Here is a 23,655-nt window from a genome sequence, read left to right as displayed (position 1 = left end):
ACAGAGGGAGAATCAGTGGGTACCACTCGTTTCTCCTCTCCTGGAATTGCAGCTGAGTCCAGAGGTGCTAGGCATGGTATGGGGAACCTCAGGGCGAGAGGTTCCGGCTGCCTGCCATCATATGATGGTCACAGAATCCCCTGAGATGGGCAGATGTGATATTGTTCCCTACCACCTGTTGTCACTCTCTCACCACCCGCTGTCACATGCAGTGGCCTCCTGCCTGCAGCATTGGCAGCCCATGGCTCACGGGAACATTTTTTTTTCTGTTCCTGAGCCATACCAAGCTTCAAGCTGGACAACTTTCATGGCCATGTTTAGGTCCATCTGTCATGGTCCTTATGGTCCTTATGGCCATTTCCCCTCTGTTCCTCTAATGTCAAGCCAAGCGCATAACAATTCTGTGGTCCTGCCACATGGCTGGGTGTAATTAGCAAAGGACCCAGACCACTCCTGCTCTCAGAGCACACATATCTGTGTGGCCAATGTATGCCTTCCCCCAGGTTCAATCCAGGGGACAGAAAGAAAAATAATTCTTCTACTCGCCCTTTCTGGTCCAGGTTTCTTATGTATTCTGTGAATAGTAAAACTCATCTCTTATCTCTTCTGATTTTATAAATTTAGTATCAAAGAGCAAACTTAAGCATTTGAAAATCAAGTACCAAGAATTGAGCATTTGTTATCTACAAATTTCTGTGTCACTCCTCCCAGGCAATGAAAGTGGAAAATTCTAGCTGCCTAAGATAGGAAAAAGTCAAAAGGGAGCAAGGAATTCAAGAGAATAAAAACTCTTTCATGTCCTAGAATCTTTTCCTATCACTAGCTTGGCATTTACAATCTATGAGAATTAGATAAGCAGTACTTATTATGGATATGATAGTGATGATATATGTATATATTTTTAAAATAAGATTGGAACATTATTTGAACTACATTTGAGGATGCCTTTAATTTTTAATTCATCATGCATTTAAAATTCTGGAACATAAATATTCTATCATTTCCTGAGTAAGCTTCCTACATAGCTATCAGAATGACAGCAATGCCAGGCAGTTTGATATAGAAGTCAGGAGTTCTCCTTTCAGTGTACACCACTAAAGTTGGCAGTGTGTCCTTCTTAAAGTTAAAAGCACGTGGATAAAGATCTATGTATTAATATAGAATCATACATTTTATGTCTGAAAAATATTAGTTTTGTATTTATTACTCTCAAAATCATGTAAGCTGCAGGACGTTTAGCTTTTCTAAAAGCACAGAGGGAATTTGCCTTCGGATATCCTGACCTATGCTTACCCCACAGTGCTCAGGGCCAGGCATGGTGGCAGAGTCCTATTGTCCCAGCTCCTCAGAAGCTAGTGCAGGAGGACTGAGCCCTGGAGTTCAGAGGCAGACTGGGCAACAGAGTGAGACAAAAGTCAACAATGCATCGATGACATTTAGGTTAGCACCGTGCACTTTTTCCTCTCGGAATACTTTCTACTAGATAGAAAGACAGCTTTTAGTGGCCTCATTTTATAGTAAAGATGCCCAGGATAATGTCACACCTCTTGACTTCAATAAGTGGCTTCCAAAGTCACCAAGGCCAAAGAAAAAGGGCTTTTGACAACAATTGGGACAGCCTTTAAATTTCAAGGAGACCACAAAAACCAGTTTGAGCCATTCTTCTGCCTGCTGTGCACCTCCAGGCTCACCCTGACGGCACAGGATGCCGCCCTCTTGGAAAATATTCGTCTGTGACCACAGATACTCCACTATTTCCTAAGAAATTTGAGTGAATATGTGAGAATCAGAAATGCTCCACTTTGCCTACCTTATAGGTTAATCTGCTGCTCACTAACGAGCTGGTAGCAAGGATGCTTTGTAAGCTACCCGATGTTTTTCTCCATTTTAATAAAATAATAGTCTTTTTAAAAATGACATCAACACATCCTGTCTGGCTCTGAACACCTCTCTTGCAGCTACATAAGACCCTCAATTCTTTTTTAATTTACTCATGTATTTACATCCATACAATGATCACATTCATCCTAGGGAATTTGCACCTGCGCACAATGTATCTTGATTTGTTCATCCCTGGTGCCACTAAAAGCAAATCCAAACATCAACAGCATCTACGAGTGGACCCTGAAAGACTTTGAAAGGATTCTGAAGCCATGCAGCAGCTGCTGATCCCCAGATCCGTACTTTGAAGGCCAGTCATCTAGACAGATACTCTTCTTATGCAAATATACAAACACTTTCCAAAATCTATTAAAAGATGTCAGATGAAAAGGGTTAAACAAATAAAAGATATTTTTTATTGTCCAAATTCTGAAATCCCAAGTGGAGACATTGGTGCCGCATTTCCTAAACATGCTTCGGCTCAGCAGTCTCTTCTGAAGGAGGCTCTGAGAGGCGAAGAGGAGCTCTGTGTAACACAGTGTTAAGGTACCACAGCCAAGGCACTTGACTCTTTTCCTTCCCCAACCAAACCACAGCCTCATTACTCTGTACAATTCCAAGGGAATCTGAGAACAAAGATAGGGAGATGCATCCTCTGGAACTCAACTTGATGTATCTAGCCCACTCTCTGCTAGGGCTAATTTTAACTAACACTTGGTACAAATGGAATACTGACAGTCCCCAACTTGCAATGGCTACACGTACGATTTTTCAACTTCACAATGATGTGAAAGGAATACACACGCAGTAGAAATCACACTTCAAATTGTGTCGACGTTTTGTTTTCAATTTTTGTGATCCTGGGAACCAAACTCAGGGCCTGCCATATGCTGAGCACGCAGTCTAGCGCTGAGTTTCGGCTCCTAGCAACAGCTGAAAGGTCACGTTTTGAATTTAAAGTCTTTTCCCAGGCTGGCCATATGCAATAGCATCCTGTCTCATGAAGCTGGCAGCAGCAGTGAGCCGCAGTTCCAGCCATCCACTTTTCTGAAGAAAAAGAAGATGTCCATCTGCAGAACAGGGTGTCTCTGTTAACAGATCAGCTGTCCTCACTGCAGTGTGGAGAGGCCGCTAGCTGGCAGGACAGAACTCAGAATGAACTCCTGTAAAACTTGCTCTCAAGCTCACCTAGAACAGATAAAAAAAATCACAGGTCCCCAAACTCCTTACAACATTAATCCTCCATTGAAAGAAACTCCATTAAGCCTCCATTGAAAGAGACTGGAAATTCATATTTTTCGTGAGTAGCCCAGATACAGAATTTGATTTTAGCATAAAGGAGACTAAATTTCCTCTGTGGGATGTTTAAAGAAATAGCTCTGTGCTAGGCGTGGTGACACTGCAGGCCAGCTTCCCAGGTCTTGGAGGCTGAGGCCAAAGCACCAAAAGTTTGAGCCCAATCTGAGCAGCTTAATGATTTAGTGAGTCTCAAAATAAAAAACAAAAAAGGGTTATACGCATAGCTCAGTGAGAAGAGCCTTGGCTCTTTCCTCCATACTGTAAAATACAGCAATTCAATTATTCACTTAATCATCAGCACATATTTATTAAATTCATGCAGCATAGAAGACCACATCTTTCTTGGTCCAGGTTTTCAATTTTTATTTAGGGAAGCACTATATCTTTTTAGCTAAAAATTCTATTTTTTTTTTCTTTTTGTCTTTTTTTCATTTTTATTGGTACCGGGGATTGAACTCATGACTGCCTGCTTGCAAGGCAGGCGCTTATGCCGCTGAGCTAAATCCTCAGCCCCTAGCTAAAAATTTTTAATTAATGTAAATTGTTCTTATACTACCCTAAGTCACCTCAAGAAAAATCAGAATCTAATTTTAGCAACACAAACAAAAGTATGAAAAATCATTCTACTTGCTGCCACTTACATTTTAAAATCTGAAAGCTATAGAATGTAAAAATATAGCAAAAGCTATTTATGAAAAATGCTACCATTCCAACTTTGCAGTTTTGGCAACATTATCTCTGTTCTATATTCCTGCCTTCTGATAGGAGGAAGTAAACAGTAAGAAGAAAAAGCCTTGGAAAAGCACAAGAAAAGTAAAAATTAATTACTGGATAGCTCACTTGTTTGAAGATGTTGTTATTTAAAAAAATCCTCACAAAATATATGGTCTGACCTAGGGAAGGATAAGCAGGTTTGTGTCATTCCTTTCTGTGGGTTAAAAATTTTACACTTCTGTTTTGACATCATCCCTCTTTCTCTTCCCTCTGTTTTTCTTGTGTGGCTCGAGAAAAAAAAAAGGAAAGGAGAGGGGAGAAAAATAGAGAGGATGGGAAGAGTAGAGAGAAGAGGAGAGGAGAGGAAAGGAAAGGGGAGGGGAGGGGAGGGGAGGGAAGGGAAGGGAAGGGAAGGGAAGGGAAGGGAAGGGAAGGGAAAAGCTAAGGATGTAGCTCAGTGGTAGAGATCCTGCTTAGCATGAGCGAGGCTCTGGGTTCTGTCTCCAGCACCTGCGAAAGGAGAGAGAGAAGGTAGAGAAAATTTGAACAACTGCATCCCTTAGGCATGTTGGACTAAATGGTTGCACCTGAGGCCACACACACTGTCCTTAAAACAGTAGAAGTGCAAGGAAGAAAAGAGGAGGTCCAGGTGTTAGGAGAAGGCCTGAGCCATGGCTTAAGTCACTGAACCACTTATTAGTGGTAAAAAAGCAGCAATTAGAAATAGCCCGTGTGTAACAGCTCAGCCAAAGAAGCAAGGAAAGGGAAATCAACAATCATCTAGCTACCTCTCAGCTCTTGATGGCATCCACTTTATAACAACAATAAACACTACCCCCAATAAACAGCCCTGGGTTATGGAACGCCACCATGTTCCTTAATTTGCCCTGTGGTTTCCAGAGTAGAAATGATAATGTCAAGACTAAATTTGAGAGCAGTGTGGACAAAGTACACCTGTTCCTTCCACAGAGTGACACAGGCTCCAGCAACCTGCAAGGTCAGCTCTTCCAACCTTGCCAGCTGACTTCTCAGGAGCCTTCTGAAAACAGACAAAATCCTTGATTATAAGAAAAGTCAATGCCTTCCCACACCTGGAGCCAAACAGCTCATCTACTTACATTTTCACCTGTGAAGTTCATAAACCTACAACTCGTAACACTACTCTAAAAATTAATCTTTGTATTTTTTCATTGATACCAAAATAATCTGCAACATTTTCATTGACTTTATGAATAAAAGTAGTGATGAACTTAAATTTCAGTTAAGAATTAATTCTGATTGCTTCTTAAATGACTTTTTGTGTAAGTCACACAATTCAGATGTACAAGCCAGTAGTGTGGAAAGGGATGGTTCCTCGCCTCACTCATCATAAACATCACAGTCAGCAGTCCTATCATAAAGGACAAGTTGAGGAGAGAAGAGCATAAGATGCTCTTTTAATTAAAATTCTACATGACACAGGAGTCATCAGAAATAATGGTCCAAAGACCCAGGTAAAACAGTTTTTAAAGCTAGATTTGAAGAATGGACAACCATGTAAAAATGGGTTTAGACATTGTTTAAATGCTAATGGATAGAGAGAAGAAATCCAGCAAGGCTCTCCAGTTCAGATTCTTCCTGGTTTTCCATGCAGCATTCCTTCTTCCCAGAGATAGCGAGACTCCTTTTAGAAGCAGATTTTTATAACCTATTATCAGACAAGGTAGGTCAGAGAATTTCTCCATGGCCAGCTCCTACACAGAAGAGCAGAGAAAAGTAAAGTAATATTCCTAGGTTTTATGCCTTTCTTTGGGGAGAAGGGTTCTAATTCCTATGGCCTATCTTAGGATCATCTCTGGTTCAGAGAAGAGAGAAATAGGCATGGGACACAGGAAGACAGCAGACAGTCAGAGAGGAACTATGCTTCATAGGCTGCATTGGATAATCCCTGGTGTCTTTGTTCAGAATATTCTGTCTGAGCACTGCATTTTTGGTCATCGCCTTCTGAGCCCTAACAAATTTCAGTAACAGAAATGAAACTAACAGAGCCAGCCATAGGCAGCAAATGCTAGAAGGTCAGCATTTTAAAGCTGATTAACACAAAAGTTAGACATGTATAGGTGGATTACAAACTGATTAACTTTTCTGACCTGGAAAAAAGAATTTACTATTTTCAAAATTTAGCTATTCTTAATAATTCTGTTTCTAAGCCAAATCATTCTCATTATTGGTTTTTCCATCTGTAAATGCAGATGGTAATAATGGCCAAATAAAGTTCTTAAAAGGGTGAAACAAAGGGTTTAGTAAAACATAGTGTGTGTATGCTAACTGTTAATTCCTTGCACATTAAATGTTACATGAAGCTTCCACACTGAAACAGGAGTGCTATCAGATGGAAGATCTCAAGGTAGCTGTTTCCAGTTCCCTGGTATCCAGAACAAAGAGTTGAGCAGGGGCTTTCAGAAAAATAGTAGAGTAGTGAGCAGAAGAGAAAAAAACCTCTCCAAGTTTTGGTGTCCAGACCCTGGAATACAGCAACATGAGGAAGAGGAGGAGGGAGGTGGGTCCCATGAACCCAGGAAGGATCTAAGACTTGAATCTCATAGAGAGAGACAATTCAGGAATCCAGCAAAAATAACAAAACCAAGGGTGATAGCCCTGCCGACCAGGGAGAAGCAGCAAGGAAACAATGCAGCTCCCACCCACCATGCGCTGGTGGAGACCCTACCAGCTGCCAGAGAGAAGCAGAAAGGAAGCCACCTCTGCTCCCCCAGCCCTCCCCACCAGTAAACAACCAGACCTGACACCAGCTGAGAGGATAAATGCTGAATCAGGGAAGCAACCTGACATTTGTGTTGTTTGATTGGCTGTGCAAGCCTGGCACCAGTAGTCTGGACAATTTAGAGGATAATAATATGCAATATAGTAATGATTGTGGATTTCCTACTGTCCTATCACTCTTATGTTTTGTTTCCTTTTATTATTCTGCTTACTCTCTTAAAAAACAAAAAACAAACAACAATTGAGCAGGACACCCAGGAGATTGAACTCTTAAGAGTGAAAGCGCAGGATGGAAACAGTTAGGGAAGAAGGGCAGAGCTATGACAGGAGCAGCTCCTAGGTCTCCTGAGGGATTGTACGAGGATCCACAGCTGGGAATTCACCCACCCATGGGAAGGAGGTCTTTTTGACCATGCAAAGCTTTTAGAGGAAGCATCTTGGTATCCAAAGCCCACTGAGGGAGGGGAATCAAAGCTTCAATGCAAATGAGGTTGGATGTAGACCTGATGGCCTTTATCTGTTGGCTTCCTGATATTATGACAGAGTCCTCCTTGGTCTTTCTGGTTTTTCGAGTCTTGCCTTCCAGCATTCTGTTCTTCCTGTGTCCTTTCTCTACTTCTGATCTCAAGAATCCTTGTACCTCTCTTTTACTGTCAAAATGCATGTGAGTGCCTCCAAATCTCGCTACAGAAGAGTCATGACATGCTTCAAGCACTTCTGTCCCTGTGCCACAGGAAAGGATCCTGAAGGGTTTGCAGAATGAAGGCTGAGTCCATCTGTGGTGCTGTCCACCACAGGTCTGCTGCAGTTAATGACCCCATAGCCGTATCTCACATGATTGATCCCTTCCAGATTCCACGTCCCCATGCCCTGGACTCTCAACTTCCTTTGTCCTAGGTGGCATTGACCAGTTTTGTGTCACTAGAACACTTGAGTAAATCAGCAAACACGGGAAAGGTTTATTTTAGCTTACAGAGGTGGAGAGTTCATCCATGAGGCACTGGTCTTGTTGCTTTCAGGCCTGTGGTGAGCCAGCACATCACACCCAATGGATGGAGCAGAGAGAAAGCAGTTCTCTTATCCCCAAGAGGAGAAAGAGTGGGACAGAAAGGAATTGGGGCCCCACAATTCCCTTCAAGTGCTGGTCCCCTGTAATGGAGACCTAAAGGTCCCACCCCCTAAGGGTTCCATCACCCTCTCTGCCCAGCCTCTCTGGTTGAAGGGACCAAGCCTTCAACATATGGTCCTTGGAGACCTTCCAGACTCGGATGCTGGTGCTAATTAGAAAGGAAATCACTGGGTCCAACTCTCGCCTCTGCAGGAAGCTGCATGTGCACCAAGTTCAAGATGACATTTATCTCATCAAGATCAGCTTAGAGAGTCTGTTTTCCCCAACACACCAAAAATATTTCTGCTTTTGAACTTTCCTCTTCTCTGATTTTATTTTTTAGGAGACAACAATGGATGGTCTCTGCAACTTGACAAATATTTTGCCAACTCTGCCCAAATGACTTTCCCATTTCCCTTTGATGCAGGTTGCTGTAAGTACTCACTGCCCCTGAGCCTCCTCTTCCATGCATTTGTGATAAAAGAGTGTGGTTTTAAAAGTCGGAATCTGCTACATTTTTAAAAAAAGGGTTAACTGTACTTCTGTAGTTGTAAGCTTTACTAGAGATGGAGCCTTAAATTTGGGGGTCTTATTTTTCAGTGATTCAGGGATTTTAAGTGTAAAACCAATCATGTGAACAAATACTGTAAACTAATTTATGTTAGCACTCAGAGATGCTATTTTATAAAAACTTCTTTGTCATAATCATTATAAACTTTGAGGAAAAGGAAATCAAGAAAATAGATTTTATATTTTAATTTTTGCAAGCAAAATAAAATGTTCTGGGATCTAAGCACTATTTTAGAACTATTAGTTGTAACTTGCTATTTTCAGTCATGTATATGGGAATCTTGCAAATGGAGGAGGCTTAGAGAGGGTTACTTTTGTGACATTTTAGAACAGGAAGATTTATGAAACTAATATCTTTAGGTAGATTTTGTCCATTTTAATAACTTATTCAGATATATATATATAGATAGATATATATATATACACCTTGGACCTGTAATTTCAAGCCTAGGTTTTCAAAACCTTGATTAAAAAGCAAAGATTGTGGAAGGGGAGAAATCTTTTCCTATAGATTTTTCTTTATGGTCTGCCATAAATCGTAAATTCCAGCTTTTCAAATTCTAATTTGTTTTTGTCTTTACTACTCAAATGAGATTAATAAAAATTTACTTACAAAGTATCCCATGTGCATTCCAGAGGAAGGAAGTCAAATAATTTGATCATTGAAAAACTAATTGCTGTTAAAAAAAAAAAAACTAACAGGTATAATTTAACTGCTAATATAATGTTGAAAATAATAATGATTTTAAAATGTAATTTTTATATTCTTCTATGGTATGTTGATCTTATTTCTTAAATTTTAATTGAATCTTTTTATGTCTCATTTTATTCCCCCTCCTCCCCCAAACTTTCAACAATTATTAATACACTTAAACCATTACCATGAGATAAAAATCAATAGTCAAGTGCAAATGGAAATAAAATGGCAAAGGAATACTATATAAGAAAATCCTTACTAGGAAAAGTTAGCAACTACTTCCAAAGTTCAGTTCTGAATTTTGCAGCCATTTGGTCAAAATAATGAGTTAACATAACTCTCACAATCCAGCTCCTCAAGCAAAAACAAACAAACAGGGCCATATCAGACCAAGTCAGCAAGAGAAATAAGTTTTTCCTGATCTCGCACTTTGGAAGAAATTTGTCACAAGTATAATTGCATAAGAGGAATGCAGTTACACAATAGACAATGAATTAAAAATACAGAAGAAACTCTCATCAATACTTACTGTTGAGGGGCTGGAGGTTTAGCTCAGCGGCATAAGCACCTGCCTTGCAAGCAGGCAGTCGTGAGTTTGATCCCTGGTACCAATAAAAAGGAAAAAGACCAAAAAAAAAAAAAAAAAAAAAAAAACTTACTGTTGAACAAATGCACAGCTTTTGATGGGAATTCTTTTGGTGGGAAATTACTATTAATAATCAAATATCTTTGTCAATCTTGAAAGTAGTATAAAAATTGAATGACAAGGGCAGAATAAAACGTGGGTGTGAAACTTAAATTAAGGTTCCTATTGTGCCACTTTCTTCAATCAAGTGATGATAAGGATTCATAGGGAATTAGACAGAGGTGGCTTACAGTCATTCATGTCTAAATGAAAGAAGGAGAAGAACTCCCAGGTTGCAGGCCACCCCTCACTCAAGATCAAAATCATGGAAAATATAATATCTGCCATTAACCAATACATTATCAAATTTCAAAGGTCTGATAAAAAGTTTGTCTAACCAAAAATTCACCATGCACAGGTTCCCAGTACTTGCTTACTGATTCATTACTCATCTCAAGAAGAAAAATTCACAATTTCTTATATGAAACATTTTCCACATACATACATAGGAACAGGAAATACACTGCATTTGAAAATAACATTTACATGCTGTGTCTCACATTTCCCTATCATGGATCACCCTTTTCTCCACATACATGGAGTATCTTAATCCAGTCCATATGTGTAGAATAAAGGCTGGAATTGATGCTGATTTTGCTCCTTTCCTGTTCTTCCTACGCTTCCATGCTCAAGTCTCCCTTCTTCCTGCCCACCTTTCGCTGTCCCAGCCCAACACAGGCGCTGATACATGACCTAGCATTTCAACTCAAAAACACAGGGTTAATTTTCAGTGATCATAGTCAACATGGGTACTTACAGCCAGGAGAATGTTGAGGAATTCCTGGCAGGCTCTCTGTTTATGAAGCACAAGGCTAAGTCATGACCTTGATCTCCGGCAGCCTCTTGAAGGCATCTCCGCAGTTATTGGGACAAAGGGAGGAACCTCTGTCACCTGCACCTGGTGAGGGGGTGCATTTCTTGCTCTATTCTGGGAGCAGCTGCATTCAGGGGTGCCTGCTCAAGGGGATGCTGTCCCTGCAGAGGGACACAGGCCCTGCCCAGAAAGCTTTGCAGGGAAGGTTAGACACTGAGAGCCAGTGGATAGATAAGTCCCATAGAAAATTTTGTTGGTTCTATGCTGTTTTAAATTAGCTATGGACATTTTAAAATACTTCTATGTAAAGCACAGTACTTCTGCTTTCTGTGAGAAGTTTAGTAGACTTAGCTGCACATGTTCCTAACTAGCTTAGCAACTGTTAGGGAAAGTTGTTCCTCTTGGCTATCTGGGCACCAACTATACCTATAAATACTTAGACCCCTGCTGCACAGCTGAGGGCTCCAGAAGCAAAGGCAGAGGGGAGGCGTTCCTCACTGCCACTTCTAATTCTCCATTCCCATGAGGCCAGAAATCGGGCTGCACTGGTCCTGCTGGATAACAATCACATGGCACTGTTCAGCCATGGAACACATCAGTCCAGGTGCCTGGCAGACTGTACATACACTGAGTCAGAAGCTTGAGACTTTGGCTCCAGCCCCAAGAAGTGGCCAAAACATCATCTCTTCTCCTTCTCCTTCCAAAACCCCATCAGTGAAAATGCAATGAACTTTCCATAAATGTAGTTTCAGACATCCTGAGTCTCTACATCAGCCAAAGACAGAGCAGTTTAAACAACATCTATTAGAGAACGCTTCGATTTCTAGGAAACTAAAATCCACCAATCCTATCATTCACTGTTATTGTATAGTCCTCTGTTAAAGGCTTTGATGATGCTATTAATAACTACTTTATCCTGAGATAAAAGCTTTCACACAGACATTAAACCACACCACATGGGGTCACTTCTTCCTTCTGTGGCCTAAAAGCAGATGATCTTACTCATTTTGCAACAAAAGGAAAACATGTTGGGTTAGTAAAGATGTACATATCCAAATGTCAATCCTCTAGCATCATCTCAAACTTAAACTAAAAGAAAATGTTGGAACTTTAATTTAAAACACCGCTCAAAAAGCTTGGGAAAAGTCAGGTCCAAACCACATTATCACAGCTTCTCATTTCTTTCTTTCCACCCCACCCCCACCCCCACCTTCCCGCACCTTGATTCCTCCCTCCACATATGCACTCTGTTCAGTGGTTGGTTCTGTGCCCGGGCATTGTGCGTGCCAAGGTCTAGCCCTTGACTGTGATGAAGCCAGTTTACGAGCTGTCCCGTCGGTGTCTGCCAACGTGACTGTGATGTAAGTAGAGGAGGAGGGCTCGTCCTTATCCTCCGAAATCATAGTACTCGTGAAATCATATCAAAGATCAGGTTGTTAAGAATGCATTTTTGTCAAAGATGATGTCATTGTTCCTAGATCAGTTAAAATGGTTTCTCATAGTTGTTTGCATTTATTGAACGCTGGGCCTTCCACCTTCAACTATTCCATAGATTAATTTATGCAATCCCATGTAAGAATTGTAATTAATGTTACCATATTTTATCTGAACAAAAGATAAAACAATATTGAATTAAACAATAACATAGTTTTTCTTAACTTTTTTGAAAACTTTTACAATTTATTGGACATAAGTTTTAATATAGTATGATGTGCAAATAAAGAAAAACTGGATGAAATATTTCCAGAACGTTGCATTTAAATTAACTTTTGAATCACATTTTGAGTTGAAGATTTTGATGATTTCCTAGTAGTTCAAACTTATGTATGAAAATAAAGTATTCCTATAATAAATAGTTGTTGATTTCTAGTACTTGTGGTTCTTAGTTTTCAGTAGTACAAATTTGGACTCACCCTGATTTTAATAGCATAAACACATACATTTCACAAAACTGTTAAAAAGTGATCAACAAAGATGACTATTTTAATCTGATATGTTTAATCTGATTTTTTTTAATCCAGATGTTTTAGTGCTTTATGACTCTTGGGTATATAAAGACAAACAAACATCGCATTTACAAATGTCAGTATGTCTTATCTTTTTCAAAGGAGGTGTAGGGTAAGAAGGAAGAGTGAAACAAATAAAAAAGGAGGAAGGATAAATGACTGGTACAACTGAAATGCTTGACATAAAAGAGATGGAAAAACAAGAGTGCAGAACTACAGAGAGTGTATCATCAAAGTCAGAGTCCAGGGAGGTTCCTGCAAACCTGCACTGAGACCCTGGAGAGAGTAAGCCACAAACCTTGGTCTGTCACATCCCACCTGAGCTAAAGAAAATGGAAGCTCTCTAGTTCTCTGTCTTCTCCATCGTCACCTCTTCATAGAATCATTAGTCCTAGTAGGAGAAAAAAATACTGATCTCTCAAAGATACTAAGGTCCTATGGAAAGGTTACATGATTTAAGCTGTAACAGGAGCTGAGTGTGGAGGTGCACACCTAAAATCCAGCACTGTGGCAGGAAGATCACTGAACATTTGAGGCCAGCCTGGGCTGCATCCAGTAGTGAGTTCAAGGCCAGTCTGAACTACATAATAAGACCCTTCCTCTCCCTTCAAAAAAATAATTGGAAACACTGAATATGTGAATTTATAATAATTTCATTCTATTTCCAGAAAAAAAGAATCACCCCCACTGCTTATATCAAATATAGAGATACAAGTCAAGGAATACCCTGATGCTTCCAATCACTGTTCATTTTCCCACAATACCATTCCCAATTCAGTTACCCTTTGCAAAAGAGAAACACAGTGGGAGAAAGTTGGAGGCTGCAGTGGAAAAGGCAGTGACCACCCAGGAAGATCATGCCCACCCAAATGGTGAATTATTTAGTTGAATTAATTCCCATTCAAGTTTTTAAAAATGTGTGTTTATCCCAGTACACACATATATGACATAAATGACACAGACCACAGAGACTCAAACATGGACATGGACATAGGAGTATGCAGGCCTTTGGCCCTCCACTGTTCAGTCCTAGGTAAGCTGATACATGCTTGGAAACCCAGCTGCTTGGGAAGCTGAAGCAGGAGGATGGCAAGTTTGAGCCCAGCATAGGAAACTGAGTGAAACAGTGTCTCAAAATAAAAATTTTAAAAGGTTGGGGTTACATCTGAGTGGTAGCATGCTTGCCTACCTCATGTGAGGCCTGAAGTTCAATCCCCAGCTCTTCAAACAAACAAAGTGTCTGAGACCAGATTCTTGCAAATGATTATCTACAAGAAAGCAAGAAGAAGGAAGGGTCCAAGGTGACTCCAAGGCTTCCTTGTTGTGTAACAAATGGATCCAATAATGAGGACCTTTGTGACAGTACAGGGGGACATTAGGATTCTGATGTTAGCTTCTTTTTTCATCTTGAGATTGCCAAGGAACTCAGTGGAAACTTCCAGCAGGTATTTGGAGGTGTAGGCATAAGGCTAAAATGCTTTTGTCTACAACATTCTACTTATTCTTTGTTAAAAGATATCATTTGCAGGCTGTCTGGTAAGCTTGGTGACAGAGCCCTTGCCATGGGCAAGGTCCTGGCTTTATTCATTAATACTGCAAAAAAAAAAAAAAAATGTTCTTCTATGCTTTGGATTGAACTACTTGCTTCTGGTTGTCCTTTTGTGCTTTTGTCTGCAGAGCTGCTTCATACCTTATCCCAGTCTGCTTGTTCAATTCCATAGGGAAAAAGGACTCTAGGCTTTGAATCAAACACATTTAAAAAGCTAAATATCACATTTTATCATGGAGCTTTGTCAATTTTGAGTTGGAACTATCATAATGAAATGTCAGAATGGACTAAATCATATATAAGTAAAGTATCAAAGAAGCTAATGATCCAAGGTTTGGTTATTGAATTTAGTGAAACTTCACATAAATGCTAAAGAATGAAACAGCCAAGCAGAGAGACAGGAATATTTACGCATTATTCTAACTCACTAAACATGAGCTTTGTCTAACTTGAATATCCAAGAATTTAATACTAAAACTATGAGATCCAATAGTAAGGATTTGCTTTACTAAAATCAGGGCGATCTCTGATAGGGGTTATACAACGAGGCGGTTTCCCTATCACACTGTACATACCGGATGGTGGGAACAGTCAAACTAGGAATATCAAATTTTAAAAATGCAAGAATCTGTTATATTTTAGAAGTATTTTGGTTTATCCTAATCAATAAAAATAATAAACAGCTCTCTCCATTTCAACGGGATATTACGAAAATGTAAATACTATTTGTAAAAATATGTGGATAGCATAAAAAGAAGTAGCCAATAAACCTTACGTGTTCTGTATTGATAAAGTTCCAGCTTTCTAGGGAGCATTATGTGTGAGTCCCCAAGCAAATCTCCCTTCCCATTACTCCCTCCCCACCATGAGACGCAGTTAGCAGCCAAAGCTTGTGCTCCTCCTTGGAACTTCTTTTGAGTCTTTTATTAGCATAATAAATATGACTCCTTGCAAAGTCATTGGGATTCTACCCATGCATCACAAGGGAAAACACGGTAATCTCCGTGGTTTTTCTGTGTACCTTCCAAACTTTCTAACAGGGTACTAATCTGTAAATAAATATAATAAATAGGAAGAAACCCAGTTTGTTGAATTTATTTTTAATGTTTAGTTTTGTTTTAAATTTTATCTTTACACGTTTGCAATTCATGCAGCTTACAAGTGTCCTGCAGCCTCCACAGCCTGCTTCTTTCTTTAATCTCCTTCCTTCCCTTCCCTCCCTCCCCTTCCAATTAATGCCATAGCATAAGCTAAGATTAATCATATCAGTGAGAATGAATTTTAATTCCTGGGTTTCCATTCTGAAGAAAAGTCCTTATCTGTAGATTCACATCACTGTCCTTCAGATAGAGTGTGAGGCTCTCACAAGCATGGATATTGTTTTTTCTTCCAAAGCACAAACTGCAGATTGCATATGTTTTTGAGGAAACGAATAAACACATTTTCAATAACCCACAAGATTTCATCTAGAGTCTTAAACCACACCTAAATGTTTCATGGTTTATTCTTATACAAGCAAACCTTTAAACAGGACAAAAGTGTAATCTGGGATGTAAGCTGAGTAAGAATTATTAGTAGAAAGGGATTGTCAGCAGAGAGTGACTTCAAGAGACAATTGAACCTTTCTGTGTATGTGATTTAAAAAGCCATCAAGTAAATGATATGCAAAGTTTAGAACAGTGTTTTTAACCATTTTTATTGTGCTTCCAGCCTAGGGGCCTTTTTAGATATGTTTTGCTGTATTTGTTCTCTTGTCAAATTTTGATACTTAAGTATACAGTGCATGCCTTATGTATATCTTGCTTATCTATTAAAATGTGGAGTTTTTTTTTTTTTTTTTTTTTTCTTCCTAAGAACCATTCTCCACACCCTGTTGAGACAGGATACTCTTTTAGGCTCTAGAAGAGTATTTGTCAAATTACATCCACAGATGTTTTCTGGAGACTCTGAGAAATTATCTGTCTTAGTCTCTTTTCTCATTGCTGAAACAAAATAGCAGACATCCAAAGCTAAAGGAAGAAAAGTTTATTTTGGCTCACAATTTATAGAAGTTTCAGTTCATATTCAGCGAGCTCCAAGGCAGGTGCCATGACAGAGGTTCACTGCAGGCAGAAGACGGCAAACACAGCAAGAAGCAAGCAACAACTAACAAGCAATAATAGCAGCAGGCTCTCCCCTTTCTGTCCCTTATTCCCTATCCAGGCCACACATCCTTAGGCTGGCAGCACTCTCATCCAGGACAGGACACCTTTAATCCTAGCATGGCACTGTGAATCAATCCCAGATCACACTCTAGATCCAGCCACTCCTGAAAAGCTCCACTATGACCACTTGAGGCTTCAGGGTATCATCTAGACACAAACCACTGTTTCTTTAAAAATTGTTTCTTTAAAAAGGGTTTCATATCAAGTTTAAGCAATGCTAATCCCAAATGTATACATCGCTGGTCTATTATTGTATGACGCTGTCCTAACTGGGTTAACCTCCAGACAGCATTACACGTTGGACATTTGTCAGTATCTACTTCACCACAGGTTATATTAACAACACCACATTATTAGAGAACTCATTTAAATCTTTTCACAGTTAAAGAAATTTACCTGGAAAAGTTATGGGTAGTTCGTGCAAGGTACACAAGCTACATTGCTCTTGGATTTTTATTTGCTAAGTTATAATGCTTTTCTTAGGAAAATATTAAAAGTCTGGGGCCTTTCCAAGCACAATTAAGAGGACCTGATCTATGTCAAAGTGTTTATTAAATCATGGTACACAGGAAAATCTTTCCACACAACTTACTAGAAACCAAAATGAGATCATGCAGTTAACAAAAACTGTTCAACTATTGGCATTGATTGATGGTTTCTTTCATAATTAACTACAAGGTGGTACAATGCAGGCAATGGAATATTTAAAAACTAAGGCTTTGAGTGCATTTTAAACAAAAAAAAGTGGTCTTTTCTTGTTACTCAGGACTCACATGCCTTCTAAAGCTTATTAAATAAAAAGAGAAAAAATAATTTAAAATCAAGTTCCTCTATATTTTATTTTTAAATTCTTTTGTCAGAATTACAATGGTGTAAACTAAGCTTAAGAATGTGAATAGATTCAATAATACAAAATTGGCAGATCTAATTCTAATAGTGCTGTGAATACAGGTGGTATTGTGAAGTAAATCGTTTGCTGAAAGCTAGTGCTAAAGTAACTACAGTTTGTAATTACCCATGTTGTAATTTGAAGAAAGTGGAAAAAGCCTTTCAGAACCAAACTTGCCCTCCCTTTCAGGTCACTTCAGTGGAACTTCATAAGAAAACTCCCTCCCAACGTCTTCAAGAAGTACCATGATCTTAAGAAGCTGTAAGAAAAACTTTAATTCCTGGCATTTAATTAATGAGTATTCTGGGATGTATCTGTTTCTTCCCTCTTTTTTAGAGACCTATGGTATCACTGCTTGAAACCAAATTCCTTTTCAAGTGATTATTTAGCTGTGACATAAAACAGCTAGCATCTGACTTCCGGGGAACATTTTTTTACCTGAGTAGTTCTAGAAGGCATTCTAGAAAGCTCTCAGGTGCAAATCCCCAAAGAAACTACAGCACATGTGCTGTGGATCCTCTGCCGCGTGGCTCCCAAACCCCAGGCCACAGTGGCCATTAGGATTGCTCTACACAGCAGCGGGTGAGTGGGTGAGTGGTAGATGAGCAGTCAAGTCGCCTCAGTATTTGCAGTGTCTCCCAGTGGCTGGAATTACGGCTGTGCTCCACTTCCTGTCAACAGATTCAATCAGGTTAGATTTTCGCTGGAACTTGAACCCCACTGTCAACTACAAATGCCACGGATCTAGTTTACTTGCTCCTGGGAATCATCTAAAAACCGTCCTGTCCACCAACCCATGGAAAAAATGTCTTCCAGGAAACCAGTCCCTGGTGCCAAAAAAATTTGCAGAGAACTGTTCATCACACTTCCCAAAGCAGACATATGGATGCGGGAGCTTTTCACTCCCCAGCATTGTGGCATGGGTACCCTCAGTGTCCCTCTTAGGGAAAGATTCATTGATATTTTACCATATTCACCGTCAAGATTAGTGAAGTCTTTCCCTCCATGTGTTTAAGATTTAACCTCTCCCTACAGCAGCAGGTTGTCGTGGTTTGTAACCTCTGAGCCTGGTTTTGATGAGACTTGATTCCATTTTCCCACTTGCCGGCGAGGATAAGTTTTATCTTGGCCTCAGGAGGTATCTGACATGCTTAGGGTCATGTGACTCTTGAAAACCACAGAGGCAAGATGATATTTATCTGCGAGTTAGGTCAGCTTGTGACTATATCATCTTGTCCTACTTGAATTACTAGATTTGGACGCCCTAGGGCTAAGTCACATTATTAGGAAGTATCTCAGATTTCCTTGTTTCAGTCTTTACATGTATTGGTTTTATAGTTTAATACTAGAGAAGCTGGTATATTAACCTACATGTGCATATTTTTAAGCTAGCACATGGAAACAGAGCGTGAAATGTCCTAAATAAATCCAGATAATCTGCAAAAAAATATATTTTGGATGTAAAAATTAAGTCTCACAAAAATTGTTCTTCAGAACTCAGTCTGAACATGTGTCAATCAATAGAGATCTTCTAAAAATCATGCATGCTGCAGAAACTCCAGGAGGGTACTTCCTTTTTTTGTTTTTGGATTTTTAGAGTGAAAAGAATTTTTCTAATCTGTAGCACCACCTTATGTCCATATGCTTAAAAGGAGTTAGACTACAAATCTAAATATCAAAACTCAAGTTCATATAACACAGTGGCCTAGCAATTTTTTCATACCAAACATTGAATAAATTCTTGAATAGCCAATTTGTTCCAAGACATAAAATGATCAAAATAAGCCTAATAAGAAAAAGGATTCTAATCTCTAGGCAATGCAGTCCATTGCTTAGTTAATCCTTATAAAACTTAGCAAGTAAATATATTGTTTTATATGTATTAGTGAGAAAGATGCATTACTCACTATATGACTGGGTCCACGCATGTCATGGGAAATTTTCAGGTTCATGATAATTTTTATAACATTTTACAACATTTTATAACATTTTATAACATTTTACAACAATTTTTATAACATTTTATAACATTTACAACTTCTTGCATGCTGAGTAATTGGGATTCTCTTTTAGTCAAAATTTTGAATTAACTTAAAGCTCATTCATACTGACTTTTCCTCACTGTTCCTAAGACTTAGGAGTTATGTATAAATTCAAGACAAGAAGGCAGATTTTACACTTTCACTTAGGTCAGGGACACATCACAATGTCAAGCTTTATATGTGGTTAAATTACTTATATTCTGATACCTTTCTCCTGTGACTTCCAGTTAACTCTGGTCAAAATTTCTTACAGTTACCTCTGTAAGCTTGCATTTTTAGCTTGACATTCAATTCTAATTTATACTTTTCCAGTCTTGATTTTTTTTAAATTTATATTTCTCTCTTTCCATAAAGATCATTCCTTCTAAAGTAGCCTTAGGCACTTGGTGGAAGAAGGCTTGAGGTGCCATATTACTACAATTTAGATTTGTTTACTTGGAAAATTCATGATGAACATGGAATATGATTGATTACATTAAAAATTTCATGTAATTATGATTTTACCGGCACTATATCAAGCACTTCAAAGTTGAATAATTATAACTGGAAAATTAAAAGTGTGATTTTTAGGCTTGTCTGATTAGTGAGCACTTTACTGGGGATTAAAGTTTTACTCTAATAAAACTCAAACAGTATGTTTTTTACTATTATTGGTGCACAAGATAACTAGAATTTCCAAGTAAAAGCTAGCCTATGCATCCATGAATTGATTGGCAAAGTGAATGGCTTCACTAAATTGTTTCATTATGTTTAATCTTGCAACTTTGGTGAAGTACACTTAATATAAAATATACCTACTTAACCATTTCAGAGAGTCTGTTCCAAAGCATTAGGAATGTTCACTTTGTGGAACTAACATTGCCCCATCCATACACAGTGCTCTTTCATCCAGCAAAGTTTTCCTTTTGAATAATCATTTTCACAGGTACCTGCAAAACAACCAGATTCGAGCTGTATCCACCTACGCTTTCAGAGGACTGTACAACCTTAATAAACTGTGAGTACCAGTGTTGATGCATGTGCCCATACCAGGAAGCACTGTCAGCCTGGTCCTTCTGGTCCAGTCCAGCTCTCTACAGTGCAAGGAGGGGAGAAGAGCGGGGCAAAGACAAGGGTATATCAGGCTAAGACATGGGACTGGGAACAGGCGGGCTTCCGTGTGAGTCCAGACTGGATCACTCACTAGGTGAAAGACCCTGAGCATTTTGTTTTCTTTTCTGAGCATTAGCACTCTCTACTGCAGGATAGCTCTCTCAGGGTTACTCTAGAGGGAAAATGGGAAAATCTGCAGGAAGCTCTCAGGAGTAAGAACTCAGCTATGGCCAGGGCAATGATGGTCAAATGAACTTAGTCAAAGTAAGGGAGCCTGGTGATATTTATAGAGAAGAAGAAAAAATGAAGACTCTCCCAGTTGCTCAGGGCTTTTCTTTATTCATTTCTGGGTTTCAGTGCTGGGCATGAACCCAGGCTCTCACATATGCTAAGCACATGCTCTTCCCCTATTCTGTGCCACCAATATTCATTATTCCTTCTCCATTGTATATCAGGGTTCTAGAATTACATAATATCCTATGAAAGAAAAGGCTTTTTACTGTGATAACATACACATATGATAAAATTCCACTATAACAACTGTAAATGCAGAGTTTAGTAGAATTAAGGAGACGGACTGTTGGGGATCTGGCCAAGATCTCCAGTCTCCCAAAGAAGTATACAATGAAGGCTTAAATAAATGAGACAAGTGGTATGATTTTAGGGCTCCAGGAGGATCAAGATGCTCTGCAGAGTTTGAGGCACTGGGGGCTAAGACAAGGGATATCTCTGGGTGGCCCATATTTATTTAGTTTCCAAACAAGGAAGGGGTTAGAGTGGAAAGTACCAGAAACTGAACAGACCTTGGGAGTAGTTCAAGGACTTTTACAAGTAACAGATTATGCTTAATTTAGGAAAACTATCCTAAGTTAATTTAGGAGGGTATCTTAGGAGAAGATCTCCATGTTACATTTCACTACAGGAGTGAAATGCCTACAGCTACAGTTTTTGTTTAGTTAACTGGAGTTGGGGCCAGGTGTCCTCAGCTGTGGCCTTATCTTGCCCTTTGAGGTGTCTCTTTGCTCTTGGGTCATCCATGTTCCAGCCATGCTACAGCCCTGCATGTGTGTTCCATTTCCAGCTTCAATGGCTCCTAACAGTGGACATTGTTATGTGACCCTCACCATCATCTTCCTCCAGAACTTTCTCAATTTCCTCAGTAGAAGCCCCATTCCTGCTAAACAATAATTGACCATTCCCCTTCCCTCTGGACCCTGGAGTCCACCATCCTCCTTTCAGTTCCTACCAATGGATAACTCTAAGTGATCCATGTAAATAGAATCACACAATATTTTCCCACTTGAGTCTGGCTAATTTCACAAAGCACAATGTCATCACTGTTTGACCTGATGTGGTACATGTGGGAACCTTCCCTTTAGTAAGGCTGACTAATATTCCCCTGGGTGTGTATACCACATCTGTTTCCCCATCTGTATCTGGCTATAGTGAGTAATGCTGCCATGGTCATAGGAGAACACACATTTGTTTGAGTTCTTGCTTTCAGTTCCTCCGGATAAAGGCCCAGAAAGGTGATTGCCATATCACACAGCAGTTCTACACATGATTTTATGAGGATGTACCACTGTTTCCCCATCACAGCTGAACTATTCTGCTTTTCCATGAACAAGACCAAGATTCTCCACATTCTCACTTATTATTTTCTGATTTAGGCTTTTATTTGTTTTTAAGTAATTATCCTAATGGATATGAAGTGGTATTGCCTTGTGCTTAAGGGCAAATTTTCAAAACTGGACTTTCTCAGAGTTCCATTTCATTGAGTTCTACTAAACAGTCTCCTGAAAGAAGTAACTAGAAGGAAATGTAATCAAAAATTACATAGATAAGTCACTTCCTGCCTTGCCATTTCTGACCCTTTGTTATTCTTACTCCACTGTCTAATATAAAACCTCTTCCAAAAACTCACTCCTTCAAATTTTCAGTTTCTAGTATCATAAATTATTTCCCTGCCTGTGCATTCTTTGTTGTGTCTTTGTGTGAATCCAGTGTTTTATCTAAGAAGAAACTAAATTCTCTCTTCTCGTGTTTTCCAACTCTGGGGAGAGGCTTGGTGGTCCCTGCACCTGGAAAAGCAGGTGCTTAGAGCTCTTCACTGTCAGAGCAGTGTTCATGAAGCACTTCCTCTGCGTCCTGTGCATTTCACATCCCATTCTGTCTTCCCTCTACATTTAGGATTCCACAAAGATGATATGGTCTGCACAAGGCCATCATGTTAGTCAGCTTTCTATCACTACAACAACACATCTGAGAAAATTAATTCACACAGAGAAAAGGTGGCTCTTCCATCACGGTTTTAGAATTTTCAGGTCATGATCCTTTGGCCCTGTTGGCAAATGCAGGCTGGCAGGAAGCATGTGTTAGAGCAAAGCCACTCATCTCGAGGTCAGGAAGCAAAAAATAGAAACAGGAAGAAACTGAGGTCTCACAGTCTCCCTCAAGGGCAGCACTGCCAGTGACTGAGGGCCCTCCCTCCCTTGGGGACCTCCTTTTGGAAGGTCTACAGCACATCTCAGCCACCCTGGAAACAGAACCTTTGCCCCAAACCAGTTAGGGCTCATTTATCCAAACCAACACAGCCATGGAGTAGCAACTGAAAAACAATTCTATAAACAAATCAGTAAATCAAAGAAAACACAGATTGACTAATTGCATCATTAATTATAGGGCAAGTAAAAGCTAGAGGTGATACAGGTTTTAAGACAGGCTTTCACAAGGGAACTCCTAAAGCCTCCAAGGCAGAGAAAGTGGCATGATGGGAGTGGCATATAAGAAAACTTAAAATGAATGGTTATTTTTAATTTCTCTATTGTAAACTTCAAAAAGGTAAAAAAAAAAAAAAAACTTATGGTACTATTTCTGCTTTTCCAGGTATCTCAGTCATAACAGAATAAACTTCCTGAAGCCAGGTGTTTTTGAAGATCTCCGCAGACTCGAATGGCTGTATGTGGAATTCTGTGGCATTTTACAGTATTAGTTTTTACATTCTAAAAATATATGAGTGAATCTATTTTTTTCTTCTTGCTGGCAGGATAATTGAAGATAATCACCTCAGTCGAATTTCCCCACTAACGTTTTATGGCCTAAATTCTCTTATTCTCTTGTAAGTACTAAATTAAACTGCACATTAAATCTGGAACTATGAAAACTCCTGAAAGGATTTGTAAACTAAAAACCATCTCTCCATCATTTTTCCTAAGGCTATTTACAATCCTAACATTTTCTAACATTTTCTGCCTTCTAGAAAGTCAGCCCATCGAAACTGTAGTCTCACTGGGCATTTAATTGAAAAAGCCCTAAAGGACACATTACTGTTATATGTAATTGATA

The 23,655-nt window shown here is 39.3% G+C and overlaps 1 protein-coding gene across 3 annotated transcripts in view; it reads left to right on the top strand.

Moving 5' to 3' along the window:
* The window catches only part of Rxfp1 (relaxin family peptide receptor 1), a 98,091-nt gene that overhangs the window by 47,290 nt on the left and 27,146 nt on the right, over positions 1 to 23,655 (top strand). For 2 of the 3 annotated variants that reach the window (XM_013160409.2, NM_001316773.1), the window contains 6 exon segments: positions 8,106 to 8,195; positions 11,784 to 11,889; positions 17,366 to 17,437; positions 20,144 to 20,215; positions 23,197 to 23,268; positions 23,357 to 23,428. In XM_013160409.2, the coding sequence (XP_013015863.2) occupies positions 8,106 to 8,195; positions 11,784 to 11,889; positions 17,366 to 17,437; positions 20,144 to 20,215; positions 23,197 to 23,268; positions 23,357 to 23,428 (484 nt within the window). 3 annotated transcript variants of the gene reach the window in all.

Source organism: Cavia porcellus, unplaced genomic scaffold (genome assembly GCF_034190915.1).
Source record: "Cavia porcellus strain 051 isolate PalLab524CR breed Dunkin Hartley unplaced genomic scaffold, mCavPor4.1 scaffold_14, whole genome shotgun sequence".
NCBI classification, from domain to species: domain Eukaryota; kingdom Metazoa; phylum Chordata; class Mammalia; order Rodentia; family Caviidae; genus Cavia; species Cavia porcellus.
Note: the sequence above shows the minus strand (reverse complement) of the source record. Positions and strands in the feature narration are given on the sequence as shown.